Here is a 25,036-nt window from a genome sequence, read left to right as displayed (position 1 = left end):
CACACTTGTAAATTAATCAGAAACAATGAAATTAATGCAATCTGTTGACTCTAAGGAAGCTTTTTGCCTAGTTACATCTCATGAGGAGACTTTGGGAGCAGACAATAAAAGAACCATTTGCAATTTACCATTGTCCATGCTAACCAAAATGCTGAGAGATCTCACAATAGTCAGAGAGACTATTATTGGAGATAATAGATCAATATTTCCAATATCACCACTGAAATCTCTCAAATATTTTTGTTCCCTTCTTGAAGAAGGAATTATTTATGCTTTGTTGACCGTAAAGGTAAACACAATTGTAATTCTGTGGCCTTTACACTTCCCATAAAAAAAAAATAACTTGGGAAGAAAAGTATGTCTTAATATCCCATGTCATAGACGAAAAATTTTTATGTCTCTTATTATGGTGCAGATATTTCAAACTTCTTTGGTCACTCACTCAACACAAATTAAATTACACAGGGATCAAATGGGATTATGTTTGAGTTTGATAACTCTGCCTTTTTAAAAGAAATCTGCACAAAAGAAATCCCATATAAAAAAATCTGATTGAACACCCAAAACTACTATTAGAACATTATTATTTAGAAGCTCATCTATGAATACTGTCCCCCCCAATTTCCCCCTCTTTTGAGTATTAGAAGTTACACAGAAAATTCTGAGCATGACACCATAAATCTCATCATAATGTCTGCATCCAGTTCCATGCTTTTCCTACAAAAAGACAGATGAGGGTTGTTTGCTACAAAACCTGACAAATCAGTTCCCCTTACTTCTTGCCACAAAAACACCCAGAGTACACATGCTGTACAATCAGTATGACATTCTGACACATGAAAAAATGATGCCTCTTTGGTTTCTGTTCCCTTCCCTTAAATGCCTATTTAGCCACCACTGGTGTCTTCATCATCTTTATGATTCTGCTTCCCAAAATTAATCTTTCTAACATACTTCAGGATGGCTGGAAAACATACTGCCTTTATCTTTTTTTCTTTCAAGTTTAAACAAGTATTATTTATTTGCTTTCCTACTTTAAGACACTCTTAAACAGTCTATATTTAAACTGCTTTTAGCCTATGTGTCATAGCTAAAATAAGATACTGACTTCTTATGAGACTCTAATTCTATATTTATGCAACAATGATTAAGCCTTTGGATTTTTCTGTAGAACTGATAACCTGATAGGAGGGTGGAAAATAGCAGCATATCATGAAACTCCAGAAAGTGACCTGCACTGGTTGTTATTTCTATTACAAACAAAGGAAAAAAAATCCCAAACAAAAGCAATTCAACAAATACAGTGAATTTTCAACTGATATGGGAAGAGACACTTTGAAGAACCAGTGCTTTGAAACTCAAAGGGCTCAACTTGCCAGATTTCTTGAATCTTTGGGTAGCAAGGGTGCTCTGTCTGGCACATTACAGCTTCTAGCATCCAGTGATCCAAGAGGCACATTTTATGGCTCCCCTGCCAGAGTGACCAGGTCTATGCTTTGCTGTGAACCACACAGCCCGCATGCACAGGTAGATTTCATGGTGATTGGTGTAAGCAATGAACTTTCTTCGTAGACTGCGTATCAATATTTAAATATCCCAAACCTAGGCAAAGGTCAGACAATTCAGCTGGATGGTTAGAGGGCTTCAGGAGTCTTGTTGACCTAGCTCACAACACCTCCAATCCTTTCGATAAAGCATTCAAACACTTGTAATACAGACATTTAAAATTGTGCTGGGATACCATTCTTAACACTGAAAAACTATTCATTTTTGCTTACATAGCCAAAGAGAGTTGTGAAACCAGGGCACTGTTTCATCTTCTGGCTAACAACCAGAAAATCCTGGGGAGTGCTATCTAGCAAACAGCGTACCAAGCAGGACAGTATGCCTTCGGATAGAACACCCTGGGTCTCAGATCATGGCTGTAAATTGGAGTATTAACTTCACCCTCAATAGAGAATCACAGAGGCTTTGTTCTGCCCGTGGTGTCAATGATATTTTTTCTATTTGAATGCAGCGTGGAGAGCCCATAGAGAGTGTTAAAATGGACGGCCTCAGTGTTGAAGGAATTCCCCAGCATGCCCCAATGACGCCACCTAATACACCTGATCCCCGGAGCCCACCACATCCTGATAACATTGCCCCAGGTAATATATGAGTTTAGAGATATTAAATATATTTAGTTCCCATTTCACAGCAGAGGAAGGACCTCTTTATAAAACAGTGTCTTCAACAAGAATTTGTTAATGGAATTACTATATAGAAATCAATAAATTTGAGTCAGATAACATTAGAATCTCCCACAGAAATGTAAAGTGGTGCTCTTCAATTGCTTCTGTTCATTTTTAAATATTTCATATGCCTTTTGTACTACTTCTCCCTAAACTGATAACATACATTAATAAAGAGAGACTGCTCCTATATTTACTGGTTTTATAAACACTGAGAAACAGATGCTGAGATTTAAAACCAGATTAATATACCGATTTTAATTTGCCAAACCTTTGTTTCTAACATGCAACACACTGCTCAGCAGTCTGAAAGTTATCCATTGTAGTTTAGTTACCCATAAATTTAAATCTAAAGTCACTGCAAGTTTTGCTAGAAACCTTTACAGAGGAGTAACCTAGAAAGGAACTTGCCTCTGGCTGTATAAACTGTTCTTTTTTAAGTCCTTAACTGTGAGGGTACTGTTGCCTTTATTTAAAGCAGTGAGCTACAAGGCGGCCTTATTTTGTATTCTTTAAAGACTAGAGAAGGCTAATTTGTTTTAATTAATTTATTCAGTGATATAGCCCTTCTTCCTGTTTATGAATTATCCATGAGAAGACTGTGTTTTTTACAAATCCATTCTTTGTTCAGAATTACTTAATGCATGTTTTGTGCAGACCTTTTCCAGTCTATGTAAACTAGGTCAATGCTACTCTCTGTTAGTGACCACTAAGACACTGTGCATCCATTGGTCAAGTACAATGTGAACAGAGGTAATTTCCATTGCTAAGACACAATAGAAATCTTCAAGCTTTTCTTGAGTCCTGCAAAAGGAGTAGATAGTAAACCACAGGGGTTTTCTTTAAGCTTATAAAAGTAAACAGCATTAATTTAAAGAGCTAGATGTAGTGGGAGGGTAAAAGTGTAGAATGGATTTCCCTTGTTTTTCAAATAAACAGTATATTTGTATATATATAAAAAAGGATAATCTTTCTTCCAACTGTACATTAAGGTCTGCCTTCCCCCCCAATATTTATTCCTGCCATATTGTACTTAGCTTTAGAAGAAATCACACTGAATATGGTATTTAGTTATTTAGTAAAATTCTGATCAGAACCTGATCCTCAGATGATTATGCAGAGAAAACAACTGATTCTTCACTTTTTCAGATAATGAAAAGGACCAGAGAACCAAGTAGGTAGGACATTTTAAAGCATCTAAAGCAGAGGCAAAGACAAAAACTCCACTATAATGGCTGTGATCCTAACTCCTTTTAATAATTTTGGAAAATTTCAGCCAAAGACTATAGAATTATCTTAATTTTAACCAAAAGGCTGTGTTTAAAATCTTTTTGTTAATTCAGCCCAAGGGCTGTGTAGCTATAGTCTGGTTTCAAACAAATGCCTGTAATGATAGAAACAAATTTATGTGGAATACTTTGGAGCAGTTACCTGAAAGGCTACAGATAAGATGGTGGTAAGGAAGCAGAAAATGCAAAGTATTATTATAATGGTTTTGCCTTGATCACCTTGCAGGGTATTCTGGACCACTGAAAGAAATTCCTCCTGAAAAGTTCAACACCACTTCTGTGCCAAAGTATTATCAGTCTCCCTGGATAGAAGCCATTAGGGATGATCCAGAGCTCCTGGAAGCTTTATATCCTAAACTTTTTAAACCTGAAGCAAAGCCAGAACTGCCTGACTACAGGAGCTTTAACAGGTAATTCTGAATGGACACTGAATTTCACAGTGGAGAGAAAAATTACTATGAAATGAAAAGTTTCCATCAGCTGTAAAAAACCTACCACCTGCGCTTGCAAGTATATGCATAAACATGACCACACACAGAGATTACAAGTGGCAAACAAAAGCACTAAGGAGGAAGCTAGTCTATCTCTAAAGTATGTACCCAAAATTAAATTGTAGAACCAGGAATGTAAGATGAATTGTTGAAAATATTGAAAGAAAGAATCAGAATCCAGTGTACTCAATAAATGGGAAACAGGGGCAACGCTTCAAACTCCTTTCAGTATTTCTGTTATTGACTTCAGTAGGTACAGGATTGTAAGATCTACCAGGGAAACTCTCAGTCAAAACTTTGTAAGCTGTATAATGCAAACCATTCCATTTTTTAATACAACTCACATGGCTTGTTTTTTAGGCAATAATAGTACAATGAACTTTATCTCTCAACCAATCCCTCAGGTCAAATAGCAGACTGCATATTTTATTGCATTTAACACTTTTTATATCCTTTTACAGCCTTTAGGAACAAATTAACAGATAAAACATCACAAGCAGACTTAAAAAACACTTAAAGGAACAAGATCTAAGAGTGAAATTATTTACATAGTAATTAGTATACTAAGGCTTTCAGTAGAACTTCTAGGTATATGGACACTATTGGGTTTTGAACTATTTTGAAAGTTTTAAAACGCATCCTTAAGTCTTTTGCTTTCATTCATATCATTCATGCTATCATTATTTATCTAAGTTATGGACAATTTTTCCCTAAATAACCACTGCTGAGTTCCAGGCAGTTGAGCCAAACCGAAACCCTTCCTCAAAACACCAGACAACAATCTATTGAAAAAGAAAATGGCTCATGGCAATATAAACTTAGAGAAAAATACCACAAACGTCACTTGTGTTCCTGCCATTAAGGTGGGTCTCAAATATGAGTGCAAGGACTAAAGAATTACACAATGCAACATCAAAACTGGCATTGCAGACATTACACTAATTCTGATTTCCTAACAGCAATATACATCACCACGTTAATAATTAAGTCTGTGTGTCACAGTGTTCTCAGTAGACAAAATAGCAAATACAAGTCAGAGATGTGTCGCAGCTGCTAACACTGGAACAGTAACAGCACAGTTTACATACTATGGTTATGGTAACTGAAAAAACCCCCATCAAACAAACAACAGAAAACCAACAAAGATAGATATACATGGAACAGAATCAGTTCTCCCTCTCACAAGAGAGATTCTGAGTCCAGCGTGCGAGTTATTACTGTCAAAGACAGGATCAGACAGGGCACAGAGGCCCCATTAATAGGGATCTGTGTCTTGAGATGGTATCTGATGGCTTCTGTGTGGATTTTTAGCTGCTCTGTGGTACCATATTCCGTTAGTTGTCCTCTTTACAACACTAACTGTTCAGATTCCTTTCTATGAGGATTTGCTGTACGTATGACATGGCAGAACTGTGGCTCACCACAATGCGAATTTCTTGAACGTATGTGTGTTAAGGGAAAGGTCAATATTCTCCCTTGTAACTGCTAGAGGGAGTAAACATCTTTAGCTGAACAATTAAGAAATTCACTTGGGGAAAGGGAAATCTAGTCCTACATCTGAGTTCCCAGATCTTCAGTGCACTTTCTTTAATTACTGCTTATAGTAAATTAAACAAACTAGATTTAGGAGCAGAAAACAGGACCTATACTTCTCTGCTATTAGTTGTGTGGCCTGATGTCTAGGCTAAGAGTCCTACTCTCTCTAATCCAAGTAATTTTTTATTTCTGGGTAGCATTTTTGCTGGGATACTAGATGTGAGCAGTTAGGTCCACTCTTACATAGAGATGTCCTAAGATGAAAGAGAATCCAAATCTCTTGCAGAACAGCTCCGGTCACAGACATACTATTATTTAACACAGAGGTTCAATGCTAACAGCCAAGGATTTTGAGTGAAAGTGCCATGATACGCTATTTCACTCAAAGCTTACTGCAGTAGCATATTATGTGTGTTCTCAAGCATGGAAAAAGATTATTAATTAGAGAATTACAAATGGGCATTGGTGTAAGATAGATGCAGCTGCCAGTATAGCTAAGATAAAGGCAGATCTGAGTATTTGTATAAGGAAAACACTAGGCATCGCAAGAATTTAGCAGCCTATGGGCTTTGAGCATAAGGCAAGATATCTCTCTGGACTTCTGTGTCTAGATCCTACAAAGTCATTCTGTGTATCTAGGTCACACGGCATCCTTGACTTCTTCAATTACAGTCTTGGAAAGAAAGCAAACAATACCATATCAAACAATTAAATTGCAATATAATGGCATCATTTTTTCCATCAGTGAGGGTATCAATCAAGGCTTTCTATCATGTTCCATCATTCAATAAAGTGCCATTATGTTTGTTCTCCTGCAAACCACTGGTACAGTCATCATTAGTCAGGAAGGGGTGTGGTTAACAGTAAGTGTGATGCATACGACTCCCAAAAGAAAGGGGCCTGAGATTCTTCCCACTTCATTCAGTGGTATCTGTTAAAATGGCACTCAGACTTTACGTGCCATATTCAGGTTCCTTTCTGCTTTCCTAGTTACACAACAAACTGTAAAAGCAACACAACTTTAGTTGCTAGGGACATCTGATGTGTTGGACACAGACACACGCATACATGCTTTAAAAGTATATTCAGCACTAAACAGTGTTCAGATTTTTTTTTCCACTGCAGCAATGAAGAGGTGACTCTGGGCCCTGTAGCAGTGCAATTTTTATAACAGGAGCAGAATCAGAACTAAGGAATTCATAGAGGTAATAGTTGGGGTCTAGTACACATTTTATGCCATAGGGATCTTGCAATGCTGGTAGGTCAATGAAGGAAGAAGCAGTGGCAGAAAATGTCAAGTACATTTGCTCTCTGAGGCAAGGCTTTCTGTGAGACAGCCGGTACTGGTTTAACATCACATAGCACCAGAGTGCATGATCAGAGAAATTGGGTTCTGCGGATCTCTGAACAGACTGTTCAGACAAGACTACCCCCTTCCTCTTCCTGGATGTAAACAAATCTGTCCTAGCAGAGAAATGCTGCAGGACAGAGCCATGCCATCTGATTTCTCTTGGAGATTAACTCCTATTAGGATTGAAGAACTATTTACTGGTGAAAAATTTTCTCGCCTCTTTTACCAGTGTGGAAGCACCTAGCAATCATCTGTGGGAAAGACAGCATGAATCTATGTTTGTTCAGGAGTTTGTAATATTAGTTAAATTAGTACCTTTATTCCATCTGCTTTCCTGGAGCTGGATAAAATGTCAAAGGTAGGGTTCTGAGTAACATACATAGCAGTACTCAAATCTTACTCACATAAGACAAGCAAGTCTGACTAGTTCTGCCTCTCCTACCAGATAAATTCTTGTTCAGCTTTCTCAATTCCCAAAGACTACTGTTTCAAAAACACAACAGGAATCCAGTCCATCTGGACTGGGCTTTGTTTTTATTGATTAATGGATTGTGAACTCTATTGTTAAAATGCTGAGATCCAGACCCTCAAAGGAATTTTGGATGCTAACTTGAAGTGATGTGACATTAGTGGAAGCTGGGTGCTTAGCCAGTTCCTTAGCACTTAAATACCTCTGTGAAATTGGTATTAGCTCTTGCGCTAAGCTACCATGAAGCTCCCAGCATTTTGCAGGATCAGGTTCTTTGCTCCTATGTCTCCTTTTTGCACAGAATTAACAATAAACAGAATGTTCTATCAATGACAATCCCATTTTAAAATGTGAAATTATTTTTTTGTTATTATGTAATTGAAGGTGCTAATCCAATGCAGTTAAATTTCTTCAGATTTTCCCAAATAATCAAGTACAAGTAGTCTCCTATGTTGAGACAATATAATGTTCAATAAGAAAGACTGCAGAAAAAAAAAAAGAAGCATTGCTAAAACAACAGCTAAACAAACGTGGTTGTGCCTGCTATTGTTAAAACATGTACCTACTTTTTAGGAATATGCAAAGTGAATATTAAACAATGTCTTACACTTCCTGGTGCCACTTCATATGGCTCTGAAGCAGCATTTCCGCCCTTACTATGAGCAATAACTACTTGAACTCTGATTCATTATATAGAAGCCTAAAACTCATGTGTAAAAAATTCAAGTGATACAGTTGATGTGCACACAACACAAGTCATTACACCATCATGTTGTCAGACAAGTTATTACTCACAAAAACATACTGCTGCTGTAAAGGAAAATTAACATCTATTAGTCAGTTACTGTACTCTTCTTTATGTTAATCATCATGTGCTTCTGCCTAGCATGCAGGAATGCATAATTCTGAGGCCAGACTTTGTATAGGAACTACATGGGGTTTTTTCCCCACAAAAGGTAACTGAATTTCCATGGAATGCCCTCCTGGTTTTGTTACCTACAGAAACATGATGTATTTAAAACCCAAAAATACTACAAAGAGGAAGTTTTACACTACAGAATTGTTTTGCATTTTATACAGCTATTGTTGTTCTGTTCATATTGATTATCCCTTTAATTTACATATTGATGAGAATTAAACATGACAACAATGTGAGAATGTATATCTTAATTAGAGCAGCAATTAAAACAATCTTTATTATCCTGTAAGATGTAGATCACTACATTCACTCTGGGCCAATTACCAAGCAATTATTTTTAATCAGTATCATACGGTATCCAATTTGACATTGTGACCTAGAAGAGAGTTTCACAAGAAAAGCTTGATACCACAGGCATTTTGTATAAACAATTTCCTTTGACCTCAAGAGTTTAATGCCTGGACTGGCTGCTGCTGCAAAATCTTGTCTTATCTTCATTTGAGAAACAGTTTTAGAGCTTAATCCAAAACAGCGTTCTTCTCTCAGGAAGTGTGCATGTCCAGAACTTTCATGATTTTTATATCTTACAGAATTGACCCTTTGGAGTTAACGCCATCCCCTTCAATAAATGCTGCTCATACCAAAATTCAGTGAATTATCTGTGTAATGACACAGCAGTACCATTTCTTTTAGGTCACGGATTCATTTTTCTGAATTAATCTTTTTTTTTGTCTGTATACTTAATTCTCTCTACGTTTTATCTATAGTTATCTTGCTCAAAATCTTAGTCAGATCTTCAAACGATCTCTTTTCATTTCTGTTGGTATTAATTTCTCTGGGCTTCTGCTATAATACCTGGAGCCACTGGAAACATATACCAGTAGATCTGTTGTTTTGTATCAAAACCTATCAAGGCTGGTGAAATTCCATTTAAAAAAAAATCATTTTTGCATGCCACTACATATCTAGCTTTGCAGAAATCAGGTGCTCATGTTTACCTTAAAAATCTGCCACTTAACTGTCCAGAATATATCCCAGCAAAGTTATGCAGTTAATCAAAGTGCAGAGCACATACTAGTCTGTTTGGTCACATCTGCTTATACAAAGGAGTCTGGAACAAGTGACAGAAAAACTCAGGGGTTTGGTTTTTTTTTTCAGCCTAGAAACCTGCAAATACAGAAAAATCATGGGAGGTATTTGGCAATACTGTTGTTTTAAAATATTTGCAAATATATGCAACAGTCAGTTCCTGCTTAGTATTTATCTTTCAGTTTCTCAGGCTTATCGCCTGAGGGAACATTTACATTTAAGTAACATGAAAAATACTGGCTGAAGACTAGGGGCCAATTTCAGCCAGTGTTTCAAGGTTTAGTTACATAAACATTTTCTTCAGAAACAAAGCTAGTGTAAGAAGTCCTTACCCATTCCCCTCCTTTCCAGAGCCTGTTGTCTTTGGCTGTTCCTTTCTGCTTCACATTACACTTTACTGTCCCCTCACTTGTATTGCTACAATTGTTTGAGCATAATGATAAGAAACAGATTGCTGAAATAAATTGGATTTTAAAATGCTCATTTGTTTTGAAGGGTCTTTGATTAACCCAGAAGTGACCCAAGTTTATAGCACAACCCGCATACATCCTAACTGGTACAACAATGTGGTGCTGAAATATAGTGCAGTGGCAGGAAGGAGCAACTGGGGATAGAAGAAAATGGGGTGAGAACTTCCTAAACTAACTACCAGCTGGAGAGGATGTGTTGAACTATGTTTTCAGATTTATCAACTTATCACCAACAAAATAAGTTTAATAACTGTGACTCACCAATGACAAGGTTTTCTTGCAACATCTTTTTTCCTCGGCTTTTCCTTCCATTTGAATTTTGAAGAAGGCTTTATCTAAGAGAAAATAAATCAGGTCTTAAAGAGAATTTGCCAGGAAAACCAATCAGAATACTTTTCTCAAAAGCTTGAAAATATAGACAAGAAATTGTACCAAATCTGTATCACTAAAATAGCTTCTATTTGTTTCAGCTCCTAGGAGGAAAAGAAAATGGATTTTTTAAAATCACATTTTACTTTTATTTCTCTAATATCTACAGAGTTGCCACTCCCTTCGGTGGTTTTGAGAGAGCATCAAAGCTGGTTAAATTCAAGGTACCAGATTTTAATCTACTGATGCTAAATGATCCCAGATTCATGATCCTTGCAAACCCTCTTGCTACCAGAAGATCCTTCAATAGGACTCCTAAAGGATGGACGTCCGAGAATATTCCTGTAGTGTTCATTCAGCCTTCAGATTCCAACACCGTTCCAGAAACAGAGGACCTGTGAGGGAAGCTGCACTCTATATTGTACTAAATGCTGAAAGCTGCACATCCATGTATTTTTGGTCCAAATATTACTATAGGCTACTGACAAAATTTTTCCTTGGCAGCTGGAGTATAAGTAATAATGTCTGAAGAAGTGTCTCTTTTCTGGCACCTAGTTTCATCTGTAGACATAATAAAGTAATTTGGCAAACATGACTGAGATATTTTCTATTTGTGTTTACATGTTGTTCTTTTACTTCAGCAAAACCTACAATATTTCTAAAATCTTTGCTTGTCATTTAAGAATAAGTGTATTAAGAAAAAAGTGACACTACTATCAAGGGATTTGATAGATATGCTGATTACAGTAAAACAACTGAGCAATACCACAACAGTACACTCAGTGCCATTTTCCTCCTTTCTGACTCTTCGCTTTAGTTATGGACATCGATACCCACGTCACCTGGATTTGTTTACAGAAAATGCAGTAAATTTGGCAATGACAAAGATTATGTAGCAGGATGAAAGAGTACAGAGGTATTTCCTGGATAAGTCTAGAATGTTTGTGTTAATCACAACTAAAAAACCCACCAATGACTGGTTATGTCAAACACACCAAATTAGTATCACTGAGCTATGTTACCACAAATGTTTTTGTTACTAGAAAGAAATTTCATACACCTTTTCCCCTACAGCCATAATATATTCTGGGACTTAAAAGCATACGAGTTTTCTTGCTTTTGATACACTGGCAAGCTATGACATTTTGGAAATAAATCTATCAGGCTCTTATTAAGCATCTGTAACTACACAGGGGGCAGGCAAACAATCAGTAAGAGGGTACTGGTTTTCAGTGTCATTTTTCAGGTCACAACTACATTCTAGTAAGAGGCAAGCATCAGTTTAATAATTGATTCTTTCTAAATGCTTTTGTATTTGAGAAGTATCCAGCATCTGCAGGTTGGATATTCTAATACACAGTTTAGTTTGTATGTATTTTGAAACAGGAAACTTCGCCTCAACCAACAGGCCACTCATATATCCTAGATGCTTCTCCAGGGCTTTACGATGTCTAAGCACACATGCAACATCCAAGAGGTTATCCATATCTCAGATAGTAATTTTTTCTTTAAATCAGAGCATTTATAAAATTTTACAAGCTCTATGGTAAAATGTTAATCAAATTTTATCTCAAAATGAAACCCACAGAAGATGATGATGGTAAGCAAATAAAATAATGTTTTTTCCAGATATTTTCTTTATTAATGGTTTTGGCAGCATTCAGCTACAAAAGTGAGTATTTCAGTGTGGTGGGTTGACCCTGGCTGGAGGCCAGGTGCCCACCAGAGCCACTCTCTCACTCCCCTCATTCACTAAACAGGGGAGAAAAGGCATAACAAAATGCTTGTAGGTCAAGATAAGGACAGGGAGAGATCACTCACTAATTGTTGTCATGAGCAAAACAGACCAAACTTAGAGAGGGAATTCATCTAATTTATTACTAGGCAAAACAGAGTAGAGGAATGAGAAAATAAAATCAACTCTTAAAACACCTCCCCCCACCCCTCCCATCTTCCCGGGCTCAACTTCACTCCTGGCTTCAACCTTCCCCCCCGTCAGCGGCACAGGAGGATGGGGAGTGGGGGTTACGGTCAGTTCATCTCACAGTGTTTCTGCCGCTTCTTAATCCTCAGGGGGAGGACTCCTCTCATCGTTCCCCTGCTCCAGCATGGAGTCCCTCTCACGGCATGCAGACCTTCAGGAGCAAACTGCTCCAGCGTGGGGTCCCCCACGGGGTCACAAGTCCTACCAGCAAACCTGCCCTGGCATGGGCTCCCCTCTGCACGGGTCCACCGGTCCGGCCAGGAACTTGCTCCAGCGTGGGCTTCCCACGGGCCACAGCCTCCTTCAGGTGCCTCCACCTGCTCCAGCATGGGGTCCTCCACGGGCTGCAGGTGGAATCTCTACACCCCCTCATCCTTCCTCCATGGGCTGCAGGGGGACAGCCTGCTTCACCATGGTCTTCACCAGGGGCTGCAGGGGGATCTCTGCTCCGGCGCCTGGAGCACCTCCTCCCCCTCCTTCTGCACTGACCTTGGTGTCTGCAGAGTTTCTTACATCTTCTCACTCCTCTCTCTGGCTGCAAAAGCTAAGTGTTTTTCTTCTTCTTAAATATGTTATCACAGAGGCACTGATTGGCTTGGCCTTGGCCAGCGGCAGGCCCGTCTTAGAGCCGGCTGGCATTGGCTCTGTCAGACACAGGGGGAGCTTCTAGCAGCTTCTCACAGAAGCCACCCCTGTAGCCCCCCCGCTACCAAAACCTTGCCACGCAAACCCAACACATTCAGAAAGAATCTCAACATTTGAAGAAAAGAATGGTAGAATGAGATTTAAAGTGGAAAGATCAACAAAAAGTTTTGCCTATATTTTTGTGGTTGAAATTTGTGTATGTAACAATAGTTTCCACGTTTCAAATCTGGTTTCAAGGCAGGTAGTTGGCTAAGGAAATTCTGCCATCTATTTCCTTTAATTTACTTTGTCACACAAGCTGCACAAGCAAACGCACAGGCCCTGAACGAATTTATGAAAGAAAAAACCAAAATCAAGCACATTGACCGAGAACACTTTCCTAGGAAGGGATTAGTTTGGGGACCTTAGCTGTGCACGTTGTGCAACAATTCTATGGAAAATGACAAACATATGAATTCTTCAGGGCTAAAAAATGTAAAGGCTAAAGAAAAAAACCACTATACTGAGGAAAAATGCAAACAAGTTCTGGAATTTTTTATGAGCCACCATAAGCATTCATAAGCCTATTTGAACAGAAATATGAGAAAAGTGGTGCGCAGCACATACAGAGAGGACTGTGGAGAAGGGATATATCATTTTTATTGTAAACTCTGTAAAAATAACCTATAGATGTAGAGCATGCCACCTTGCTCCTTACACAACACACATAATGGTAACTTTAGTTTCCTATATATCTATGGCACAGAATGGGCTCACGAGGCTTAAGATGTTTGAGAAGAACTGAGCCTGCTATGCATGTGTTCAGTTGATGCTCCAAATAACAGCATTAGATACGGCTGGAAATCACCGACAGCCCTTAAGTCCTCAAATTCTTTCTGAGACTTCTGAAATGAGCTATGTCACAGCAAAACTGGTAGCTTTAATGCAACTCTCAGCTACAGTTATCAACTGCAGCAGAAGAATAAGAATGCTGTGCCTCCTGCCTTCCTACCTCTACTACCATAGAGCTACCTGTGCCCAGATTGCTCTTTTTAAAACTGAGGCCAGCTGTCAGGGAAGAGTCTGCAGCCGTACTATTTAATCTTCCCATACTGGGTGGCTTTTGCCAAATTGCCTATTGGGAACAGGCCCTTGATCAGGCTAAACTCTTGAACCATGCTTGGGAACTGTTTGGGAAGAGTGTAAATTGGCAGAGGCTAGGATTGCGCAATGTGTTAAGTATTCAACAGCACAGAGGATCGAGTGCCAGTGTCCAGGAATGTTTCCTGGCTGCAGACTTATTGTCCAAGTCCCACTGCAATAAACAAATCTCTCTGCCAAAAACTGATCCCTTTGCCACAAAGGAAGATCTCTTGTTAAGGCTGGGAATTCAGAGATTCTCTATTAACTTCAATGGATTTTAGCACCTGCATTTATTTAGGATACATTTCAAGTGCCATATAAATGTCTCATGATAACTAGAAGAAAGACTAGCTTTGAGTAACTAATGATGAACAACTTCAGAGATCAAGATTTGTATTAATTTTTGCAGACAAAGGATGGCTGTGAAGTGAGATAATAAAGGTTTCTTTAGTTATAGGTCTGGAAAGATCAAATATATATTTTTAAATTTTCAGCGGTGCTTCTAAGTAAGTTTTTTTAAAAAAATATATGCATCAAACTTCTTTTTGACATGAAAAGCCAGGGTTCACTGCCTATACTGTCTGCACTGTTAAGGATAAATTGATATCAGCAGTAATAGTCATCAGAAGGAGTTTTTATTTTAACTCTACACAGTTATGGCCTGAAACTATGTTTATTAGTGTCACTTATGACACTCCTATTTCACATACTTTGGTCAGACTCATAAAAATTATATATTCATATTTCACTTTACTTGGCTAAGTTAACAGGCCAAACTACCCTAAATATGTAAGTCCTGAAATTATTTCAGTACTGACAGCGAAGTACCACCACATACAGTAGATGATCTGAAAATCCTTCTTGAATCCAGCAGGCCACAGTCTCTTTGATGTTCATTTCTGATGATGTGCTATTTGCTTATATCTGGTATAAGGTACATTTGCATGAATGGGGTAATAAAAAACCCATATGATCTCTCTCCCAATTTCAACAAAGAAACTGCAGCTGATTTGTTTTCTAGTTGTGTAATACAGATTACATATCAGTACCAGGAAATGAACAACTCATGTTGTTACTTTATTACCAACCCAAAACATTTTGTTTATACCTAATCTTGTACTTTGGACTTATATTTTTTAACTGCATACTCACTTGTTAGGCATGTTAAATATGTCAGCATGTCTTGGCTGCTTACTCTCCTGCATAATCCATAGAACTGACAATTATGGAAATAAATTATTATTCTATTGTCTCAAAGTATCTCTGTGTTTTAATTAATTTAATATGCATTGTCAATCAGAAATAGGAAAAACATATTGGAGAAGGAATTGCGATCTCAGTGAAATCAAACAAGGGTTTTGATACTGACCTCAGTGCAGTTAGAATTTCACCACTCACGGCACTTATTGCATCTCAAATGTGTATTTGTAACTGAAATTTATGTCACTACCAAAGCTACTATGCGTTCAGCATCAGAACAGATGTTTCGGATTATAGAGCTGGACCTAACTATATATGTAGTTAATTCTGCATTGTACATACGATAAAGTGCAAACAATCCTAATAATGCCTCAGAAATACTCTGGGAAACTGCATGGAACTGCAGGGAAAAAATGAGCACAGATCTACAAAGATCTTTTTCAAATTATTTTCAGCCAGCCACAACAACCTGCATTCTGCTTCAGTTCTTAGAGGGGCCTGCTAACCAGCACAAAATATTCTGGGCCATAGCTAAGACAACAGGATAAAATATACTTCCTGAAATACAGTAAGGCTGTGGAACATAAAATCCCATATATGTTAGATAAGAATTTCTCAATGTGGGGTCCAGAAGTTATTAGCAGTCTGGACAGAAATACCAGAAGATCCCCATAGGGCTGACAAGTCACATAGTGCTGGCTCCTTCATTATTCCCAGAGGCTACACACTGTTCAAAAACAAATCAAGTGCTCTAAATTATTTATGTTTGCCACAGAGCTGTTATGTAATTGGGTGTGAGAACATAAGAAATAGTTATAAAATGCAGTCAGCATATTGATATAGTTTAAGAAACAAAAATTGCCTACAAAATACTCTTATTAAAAGGAAATTAAAAAGGAACAGAAAGGGTAAAATCCATTCAAGGAAACAATACATTATTTTAAATAGCCTGCAGGCTAAGTGTTCAGAGTAAGTAAAAACTACAACAGAGCTCTAACCTTTCCCTCTAAAAAAGTTAACATGGTTTAAGAGTAGACTCAGAAAACAAAAAGACAAATAAAACTTCTCTGCAAGGAAACAGTAATTAGACCATTTAAACACAAATAAAGGAAGTTATGACAGAGGTCTCCATGAATGGTATGGAGAAGATGAGGAGGGAACAATAACACAGGAACAAACTGATTCTTAAAAAAAATGACAAGGAACCAACTTTAAAATTAACAGAATAAATACTTTTTCAAGAAATGCCTAGTTATGGAACCTGGTGCTAAAGAATGTTGTGGGTCAAAAACTATTAATAACTTCAAAACAGGATTAAACAAATTCATAGTGGTAATTTTACCTATTATTGGATAATGGCTACTATATGATCTGAATCTGGGGCTTATCACTGGAAATTAGAAAGGTGTGAGAGAAAGATCATCCCACATTCAGCCAACTTCTTTCTATAAATATCTTCTACTGGGCACCATCAAAAAAATCAATAAAAGAAGGATCTGTCAGTCCTATAAAATATCTTCTGGCTGTCCTTCGAAAATCACATGTTCAAGTACCATGACAATTCTGGCAAGCGTTTTTAGTACTCATGTTTATTAATTTACATCAAAATACCCATTACAGGAGCAGTTAGAGGAAACTAATTTCCACACGTGAATGTGAATACTTAAAATGTAAATTTGAACCAGAGAAAGCCAGGGTTAACTTAAAACCTCCCACACAGAGCAAGGGCACTGCAGGGAACACAAAAGCCTGACCTCAGCTACGCCTTTGGCAAGACTTCTGATCCTATGCAGTAAGACCTCACCCTTCTGCATCCACGCTCACCATATTCCACACATTACGTACGCATCAGCTCATAGCATATCACAGGAATTTTTCAGTAAGTTATGATTATTACACAAAGTTTAAGGAAGATGGATAAAAGAGAAAGGGAAGTTTCGCTTTACTGATTAGAACACAAGAAGAGTCTTGAGGGAAAAAAGTCTGAAAAATACGAGTTTTCTACTCAGGTCCATCACAGACTGGTTTTGACACAACACATAAAATTTATTCCTCAGTTTTCTGTTAATAAAATACAAATACTAATTCAGGCCATATATGTTTTTAGGGGGGTTTGGTGGGATTCCCCCCCACTCACCCACACTTATAACAAGAAATTTCATGGTAAAAAAGAAAAGAAAGTAAAAAATGGGTTTACATGAGTACATACATAATATTCCAGGCTATGGTGCATAATAAATACAAGAACCATTACTATTAGAATAACATTCTGCTTTCATTTTACTTGAAATAAGAGATTTCATTCTACATTGGGCAGATTTTAACTGATAAAAGTATCAACAAATTAGTATCTGATGTTTTTAAATACAAAGATGTAACTTTAGTTTTTAAAAAGTCTAAATAACTTCTTACAGTTATTTTTGGCCAAAACCATGAACTAAATTAAAGATGAATTCACAAATATTTTGTTTTCAGATGGAAATTGCATTTCCTATGAACAAACTATTCATCCGAAACACCTGGCCCAGCATTTGCAATACTTCCCTACTTCACAGAGACATTGTAAGACAATTAAATAACACTTGCAAGAGGTAGAGGATTTATAAATCACTGTAAGACTAAAAATAAGCCTGAATATTGAGAGACAACTATTCTTTCAAAAGCAAATGGAGATTAAAATATTCGATGGAGTTTGTACAAAGCACAGGCTGAACTTTGCCAGTTCAGAGCTGGCTGTACTCATTAATGCAGGAATGCCCGCAGGCTGCTTTGTGTGGAAGGTGTAACTTAGAACTGGATTTCTCTGGAGTTCTGAAGGACATCCGGACAGTCATCTTCAAAAAAAAAGAAAAAGAAAAGAAAAAAAGAAAAAACACTTCAAATCTTCTCATAACATGACAGGATCCTTCTGCAAGAAAAATACATCCAGTTCCTCTGATGTAGGAGCAGGAAAAGGATGGAGAAGGATTTAAAAGGCTAGTGTAGGGAATGATGAGACTCTAAGTAACATATAGAGAAGCACAGTAAAAATTCCCATGGTGGGAAGGCTAGCAGCCACGCAGCAGTCCAGGGTATCACTCTACTTCCTCTTCCTCTGTAAAGTTTCTCTGTAGAGCCAAGTTACTCAGACTAGGCAAAATATTAACTTTAAACAGTAGTTACTGCAGTCATTACACTCAAGATTACTGAAAGATGACTATGCAAGATAACTACAAATGATTATAAACAAAGATTTGAGGCATGACAGGCTTTTCCTAGGCTGGCCTATTGTATGTCAAGAAGCTAAGTAAGGCTTAATTCTGGCAGCTGAATTCTAGCAATATGTCATTCCTCAAGTTCTTAATGAGAGCATTTTGACTATTTGCTGGCAAGGAAAAAAAAAATAAGAACATGCTGTCCACACAGGAAAGAGAAGAGCAAGCTGACTAGTTAGAGCAAGTGTTAGTGAACTGGAATGTGCTTATTTTCTAGCAGGGTTTTTGCAGTGATACAAATACATTTTATTAATTTATCATTGCTTAAAAGAAAGTGATACTACACACAGATCAGAAAAGTCTGTATATTTAATGACACTATCACTCATTCAGATATGGCTTATAAAACAGGCACAGAGAACGGAAAATGTGGAAATCAGAAGCATCAGTGGGAAGAAAACAATAAAGCAGACCTGCAACTGTACAGTTCCGTGAGATGAAGACAGGAGGCATTTGCCCCAACTCTGCTGTCTTTCTCTTCTAAGAAGCAAGAGAAACCTCTAACAGCACACTCTGTTCGGCACAGCACTCATATCTGCCACTTGTAGCACAGTGGAGAAATCTAACGATTCTCTATACCACCTGTATCAGTCTGGTTTAGCCTACAGCTGCTTTGAGCTAGTATATATGAGACAGTTCAGACCTGAGTGCGCTCTAACTACAGCTTAATGAAGCACAAGACAAAACAGGTTCTATTCCATAACATGTCCCTTGCACATTATAGATCATTGTACCATACAATGATCACATTTTCTCCTAGTAATGTTTAGATGCTTGGACAGTTAAAAAGCAAGTATATATTATGTAATGTTAACAACTGTATTACTCCTAATTCTATATTCATTGAATACTGCTCTTTTGTCTTAGTTTTACTTTGTGTTGGGTTTCACCCAAAAAACTCCATTTAGCCACAGAAATTGTCTATGTGAATCCAAGGAATCAGCTTTATAAGGGAACCTCTCATTCTTTTTTTTTCTGTTGCAGACATCTATTCTTATTAGCTTATATCCTAGGGGAAGCAATAAACCAGACCTGCAAATTTGAAAGGGTTGTGCAAGACTGATGCAACACAAAGATCATCAATAAAACTGCGTTTTCAAGAGCACCCAGATGAGGAGACAGTTTCAAAAGAGTGCCTGATATATACAACATGCATAGAATTTTCTCAAACTTCTACTGTTCCAGGAACTAACTTTAAAAACAGAACAGCCTAAAATAGGAGAGGATTTCAGTTGCATTGTTGTTCCACAGAAGTAGATTACTGGACTGGACACTGGATTATCCAAGAGGAAAAATACTCCTTTGCAAGATTTATGCAACCCCCACCTTCTCCCTCATTCCTAAAGAATGAACACAATCATGCACACACAGATCTTGTTCCAGGCCTATTATCATCAAAAAGTCTGGAGAAGAATGAAAACCAATGTTTCTTTTTCTCAGGGTGAAATTCTAGATTACTTCAATGAAATTGCTTTTGCCACCCCATGGAACATTTTAGCACTTGAAAAACTACTGGGAAAAAAATTATAGTCAGGATAATGTACAATGAATAAGTAAAATATATTGTGTTTATTCCTGCATCTAAAGGAAGATGACTTAAAAATAGTGGTTATGCTCTATAAAAGTCCGTCTACAGGTACTTGAGAGGAGGAGGAAGGAGAACAATCTTGAACAGAAATGATAGGAAGTTTAGAATCTCAGCCCATCAGACAGCATGCAGCAGGCTCTCCCTGTAAGTCAGTAATGTCTCTTTATTTAAACTCTATTATAGTCTCCTGTGTTCTCTATTACTTTTTTTAACCTAGCTAAAATAAACCAACACTTCTTCACACTCTCATTGCTAATGAAGCTTAACATAGAGCTTTTAAGACAAAAAAGTGATGCTTTTTCAGACATGATCAATTTTCTCCTTCTTTCATGTCATCTTCTCAATTTCTTTTTCCTTCCTTCTCTTCTTCCTGCTGACACTAACCCTTGTTTCACTACTTCATTCTTATTCTTCACCTTTACTTTTGTCATCACTATTCTGTATCCTCCTCCTAAATTGTATTTCTCCTCATTCTGTTCACAGCCCTCTCTGTTCTGCTCTTGCTTAGCCCTTTCTATAGACCCAGTATGCATGGAGCAGAGCAAAATACCTTTTAAACGTTGTGTTCCAGATAGGATGAAAAAAGGAGTGGGAAACCAGCTGACTGAACACGTCTGCCTAAATGAGTCTTTGAAGAAATGCCCCACTAGCCTAATTTGGAGAAGAAAATGGATGTTGATGCGCATATAAATTTTAGAGTCTATACAGGATGTGGGAATGAGAGCAATCAGATGACTAAGCTTCATGTGACTGCTTGCTACAGGCTACATAAGGAAAACTTTGCTAGAGTACATTTAAAAGGAAAGGTTGTGGGTATAGGTACTCATGGTAGGGGAGACTTGAAGACTAGAATATAGTTAGGTGAAGTTACCCATCAAATAATGTGTCCTTGCTTAGCTTTCTGCAAGCTGAAAACATTTTTTTACTTGTTCTGTTCTTGGTTTGGATCTTTATATGATAATGGCATACAATCTAGAGAAATTGGACTAAAATGTTGTTAGGGCTTCTTTTCAGCCCCCCAGCAAATGCATACAATCATTATTTCACATTGCAAATAATAAAAACACTACTTCTTCACTGGTTCTTCTACTCCTTTATGGCTCTCCTTCCTACCAATCTGGTTTCCTTATTATGGGTAATTCCTGCAGTGTTATGAAGTGCACTGAGCTAACCACTCTGAAAAAACACTGCTCCTGAAGACAAATAGCTGTAAGAGTGTCTTGGTATTCGAAAGATTTTTTTTTTCCTCCTCTCTGGGAAGAAAAGTTTAAATATATGATCTGATGATACCCCAACAGGTTAGAGAACATGAAAAATCACGTATTCTTAAGTAGTTTAGCAATACAGCATCTTAAGTAACCCTTATCTCCATCAAACTTTATCCTGCTACTGTCTATGCAGAATAGAGCCCACTTTCCCTGATATCTTTCAAATTGCACGTTCTTCTGGATGAGTAATTTTCTTAATTCTTTTTCATCTGAGCAGAGTAGCACAGCCTCAGACACTCTCTTAAGAGCTCAATAATTACTTAACAAAAGCACAATGGCAGCTCCCAGCCACTGGAATTAAACATACTTTTCAATTATAATGGGAATGTCCCACAAGTGTCTTAAAGCCAATGATAAATGGTACTTTATCACATCACGTTCATTATGATAGGCCAGTAAAACTGACTGGACCATAACAGGCAGTATAACGTCCAGTGAAAATACTTTAAAAAAGGATTTAACTAATAAACTACACTTTAAAGCCTGCATTAGCTTGTGGAATTTTCTGCCTCAGACCCTACACATAATTTGCTAATTTATTTTTTGCAAAATCCCCCAGTAAGTACAGACATAGTTCCTGTTAATTTCACACGATTATCAGCTCATAAAGAGGAAGTAAGATCTGTGTAGAAGAACAAGATTAACAGTGACAAAAATCAATTAGCTACTCAATAAAACATTACTAATTTTTTTTAAAACCACTAAATTTAAGTCTTCTACACCTGCAGTCTGAGAAGATTTGAAGCAGACATTTTCTTTATGAATCATCTGAACATGAAGAGGATAGTAAACTGTCTGAAAAGGTTGTTGTAAACATGTTTCAAGTGTTAAGAAATATGAAAGAAAATAGAGAACAGGTGTTCCAGTACAGGTATGAAAACAGTCATAGAAACACTGTGTATACAGAACATGATACAATAAAATTATTTCAGAGGAAGGTAACAGAATTTATTTACAGATCAGCCAGTGGCAACAACAATATGAACACTAGAAAGCTTCTAACACAAAACAAATTCTTGCATGCAGCTGTGAAACACAGATTTGCAGCTCATTCAATGAAAATTATGAATGACACCTGTACCTTTGAGAAAAAATATTTAATGCAGTTAGTTTTAAACCTTTTTATATGTCCTATGTTAATATTTTTCTTTTGGTACATAACTTCCCATAAGTGTGTTTTAACCTGGATTGGACATGTGCAAAAACCCAGCCCCCTGGATATGTTGAAGGATCTGGATATGATCTGCCTCCATTCCCTTCCAGCTCTGTGTTTCATGTCACACCCTGACCCTCGCCATCAACCACTCTGCCACATCATTCTTTCTTCCTTTTGAAAATCTTAATATTGGCCTTTTAGCCTGGAGCCAAGCTGAACGGTTGGATTACGGAGCAGAACTGTGAAAGTCTATTTTACTTTATTCTGGATCCCTCTCCTTCAACTTTAACACCTTTTCAACTCTCCCGTTTAATAATTTGTGTTACTAATATTACCAAACTTTACATAAAAATCAGTATTAAACCCATGTAAACATTCTTCTGCATCCCTGCATCATGCATAGCACATATCCTGTACTGACAATAACTGCAACAGGAAATTGTTTGCCCTTGTAGCATTGTTTTGTACTTGCACCATTTATTCTAATTTTAAAATTCTTCTTTTAGCTCATTTAGAGCTTCCTGTGCCACACCTGTGTCATTCTGTCTGAACTGTGTGGAAGACTCTATTAAGATGCACTGGTAGAGAATCTTAAAATATATTATAATTAAAGCTCACAGACTACACTTACTCTGAGAAAAAAGGAATAGACAGAACCAATATAAATCCTAAGAGACTTCTAAAAGATTAGCAGTGAAAAACAAATCTGTGCTGAAGAAAGGGCAGAGGCAAACAAGAAAGCAAAGTCTACAGAGAAGCAAAAATATCAAAACGAGGTCATAATCAGAATGAGGTCATAATCCTACTTTGGGATTCACAGATGCCTTTGCTTGACTGGCTTTGCAAAGTAGTAATGCAGGGATCAAGGACTAAACTGATACTAAGCAAAATGATAAGCAGAATGGTTTTTATAAAGATACAACAACAAAATACACTAACACAAAACTGGATTTTTAATGGTAATGTTGAACTGACTTTTAACATGTTTTTATCTTAAAATTCCAAGTAAGAACTAGAAAAATCAAATACCTATCAATTAACAGCTAAGAAAGAACTACACGAAACCCCTAAGAATGCTCATTGTGCCAATATACTGTATGACTTTTAGGACAATGAGAGAATCAGATATTCAATTCCCTTCAAAAAAAAAATCACAAAATCTAGGAAACTCTTCAGAGAAGAGACAAACAAATACAGTATCTGTTAAAAAAACAAAAAGTACAGGTCAATTACTAGCCATAACATCTGAAAGACTCAAGAATAAACACTTCTTACAAATCCTGTATTAACTCCAATTTGTGAATACAAGATAACTATCCAAATCACTGAAAAGCCTGGATAACAAAAGCCTGGAAAACTTACCGAAAATCTCCCCAAAGACTTTTTGGGTTTTTTTAAATAAAAAAGTTGGCCACTTGATGAAAAATGTTGGAGAGTAAAATTGAGAAAATTGCCTTTGCCAGCAGGCTTCTTACAGTAGCAATGTAATGAAAGAAACACTACCAAAATAATCTGATCAAAATGTACTAAAATTGATTTTTTAAATGAAAATGGATAAAAGAACAACAAGAGTGCAGTATTTAAGTAAGGCATGAACAAATTTTATGCAGTGCCTTGTGTTCCACACAGTAAGTTCTGGAGTGAAATGTTACTGCAATCTGGATGACCTACAGAAGATACAAGGAAATTACTTAATTTACTATTGCAGAAGATGCTACTGAAAAAGCAAACATGCTTTTATACAAGATTAAGTACCTTTCAAATCCTGAAAGACCATTAAAAAGGCAACTGTAAAAGAGAGAATACAAAAAGTTGTATTCAGCAGCATGCGCTAAGGACTATGTTGGGTGTGGTAACACTTAAAATATCATTACTAATCTAGAAATGAAATGTGTTAATGAAATTTACATGTTTATCCATGGAGATGACAATAATAGTGAAATATAGAAGGTATTTGAACAACTAGAAATACGAGTATTCATCAACATATAATTCCTTTTGCAGATAACAAAAGGAAACACTCCTCCCCTCCCCAAAATAATAGACCAGATAAAAATCATAGGAAACACGACTTTGTGGTAACAACCCACAGGCAGGTGATACATAATATAGGATCTTTCCAGGCCACATGGAACTCCAATGCAGCACAACTTTGAGATGTATGTACACTTGTCAGGGGTTTGACTTAAAACCTGCTACCATCAGCCACCGACATGCCTGTGGTACTTCATGGGCATCCTAAGTAAAGCCAACGTGCATAGACAGATATCCTGAAATGAGCGCTGGAAAACAATTGCTGGAAACACAACCACTACTTCGTTCATTTTAACGAGTTATTAACTCGAAAAGCCAGTGGTTTGGAATAGCCCCAACAGAGGTTTCCTGAGCTGTAACCAGATGACTTTGTGAGCTGCTGAGGGGCAGCCACAGCGGCTTTTACATTTAGGACAACTGCCCCCCTCAACCAGCGATAAAAGGGGGTTAGAGGAAGGTGACTTGCGGCAGCCCCTTACCTTGCCACAGCTGAAGGCAGGCCGCAGGGGAACCTAACCCCGCCGGTCCCACCGGCTGAGGCGCTGAGGCGGAGTAACTGCCTCAAGCGCGT

At 37.4% G+C, this 25,036-nt stretch overlaps 1 protein-coding gene and 1 long non-coding RNA gene across 3 annotated transcripts in view; one reads left to right on the top strand and one right to left on the bottom strand.

Annotated features, from left to right (window-relative positions):
* The window catches only part of MYOZ2 (myozenin 2), an 18,379-nt gene extending 7,570 nt beyond the window's left edge, over positions 1 to 10,809 (top strand). For both annotated transcript variants that reach the window (XM_054823044.1, XM_054823043.1), the window contains 3 exons: positions 2,018 to 2,147; positions 3,747 to 3,930; positions 10,384 to 10,809. In XM_054823044.1, the coding sequence (XP_054679019.1) occupies positions 2,018 to 2,147; positions 3,747 to 3,930; positions 10,384 to 10,615 (546 nt within the window). In that variant the 3' untranslated portion in view covers positions 10,616 to 10,809. The remainder of the gene's footprint in view (positions 1 to 2,017; positions 2,148 to 3,746; positions 3,931 to 10,383) is intronic.
* The window catches only part of LOC129205505 (uncharacterized), a 27,396-nt gene extending 2,360 nt beyond the window's left edge, over positions 1 to 25,036 (bottom strand). Inside the window, exons 1-2 of the long non-coding RNA XR_008576763.1 lie at positions 24,945 to 25,036; positions 10,107 to 10,180 (exon numbers count right to left, since the gene is read on the bottom strand). This is a non-coding gene — a long non-coding RNA (uncharacterized LOC129205505). The remainder of the gene's footprint in view (positions 1 to 10,106; positions 10,181 to 24,944) is intronic.

The sequence above is a fragment of the Grus americana genome, chromosome 4 (genome assembly GCF_028858705.1).
Source record: "Grus americana isolate bGruAme1 chromosome 4, bGruAme1.mat, whole genome shotgun sequence".
NCBI lineage: Eukaryota > Metazoa > Chordata > Aves > Gruiformes > Gruidae > Grus > Grus americana.
The sequence above is the reverse complement of the archived record's forward strand: the minus strand, read 5'-3'. Positions and strand labels throughout refer to the sequence as shown.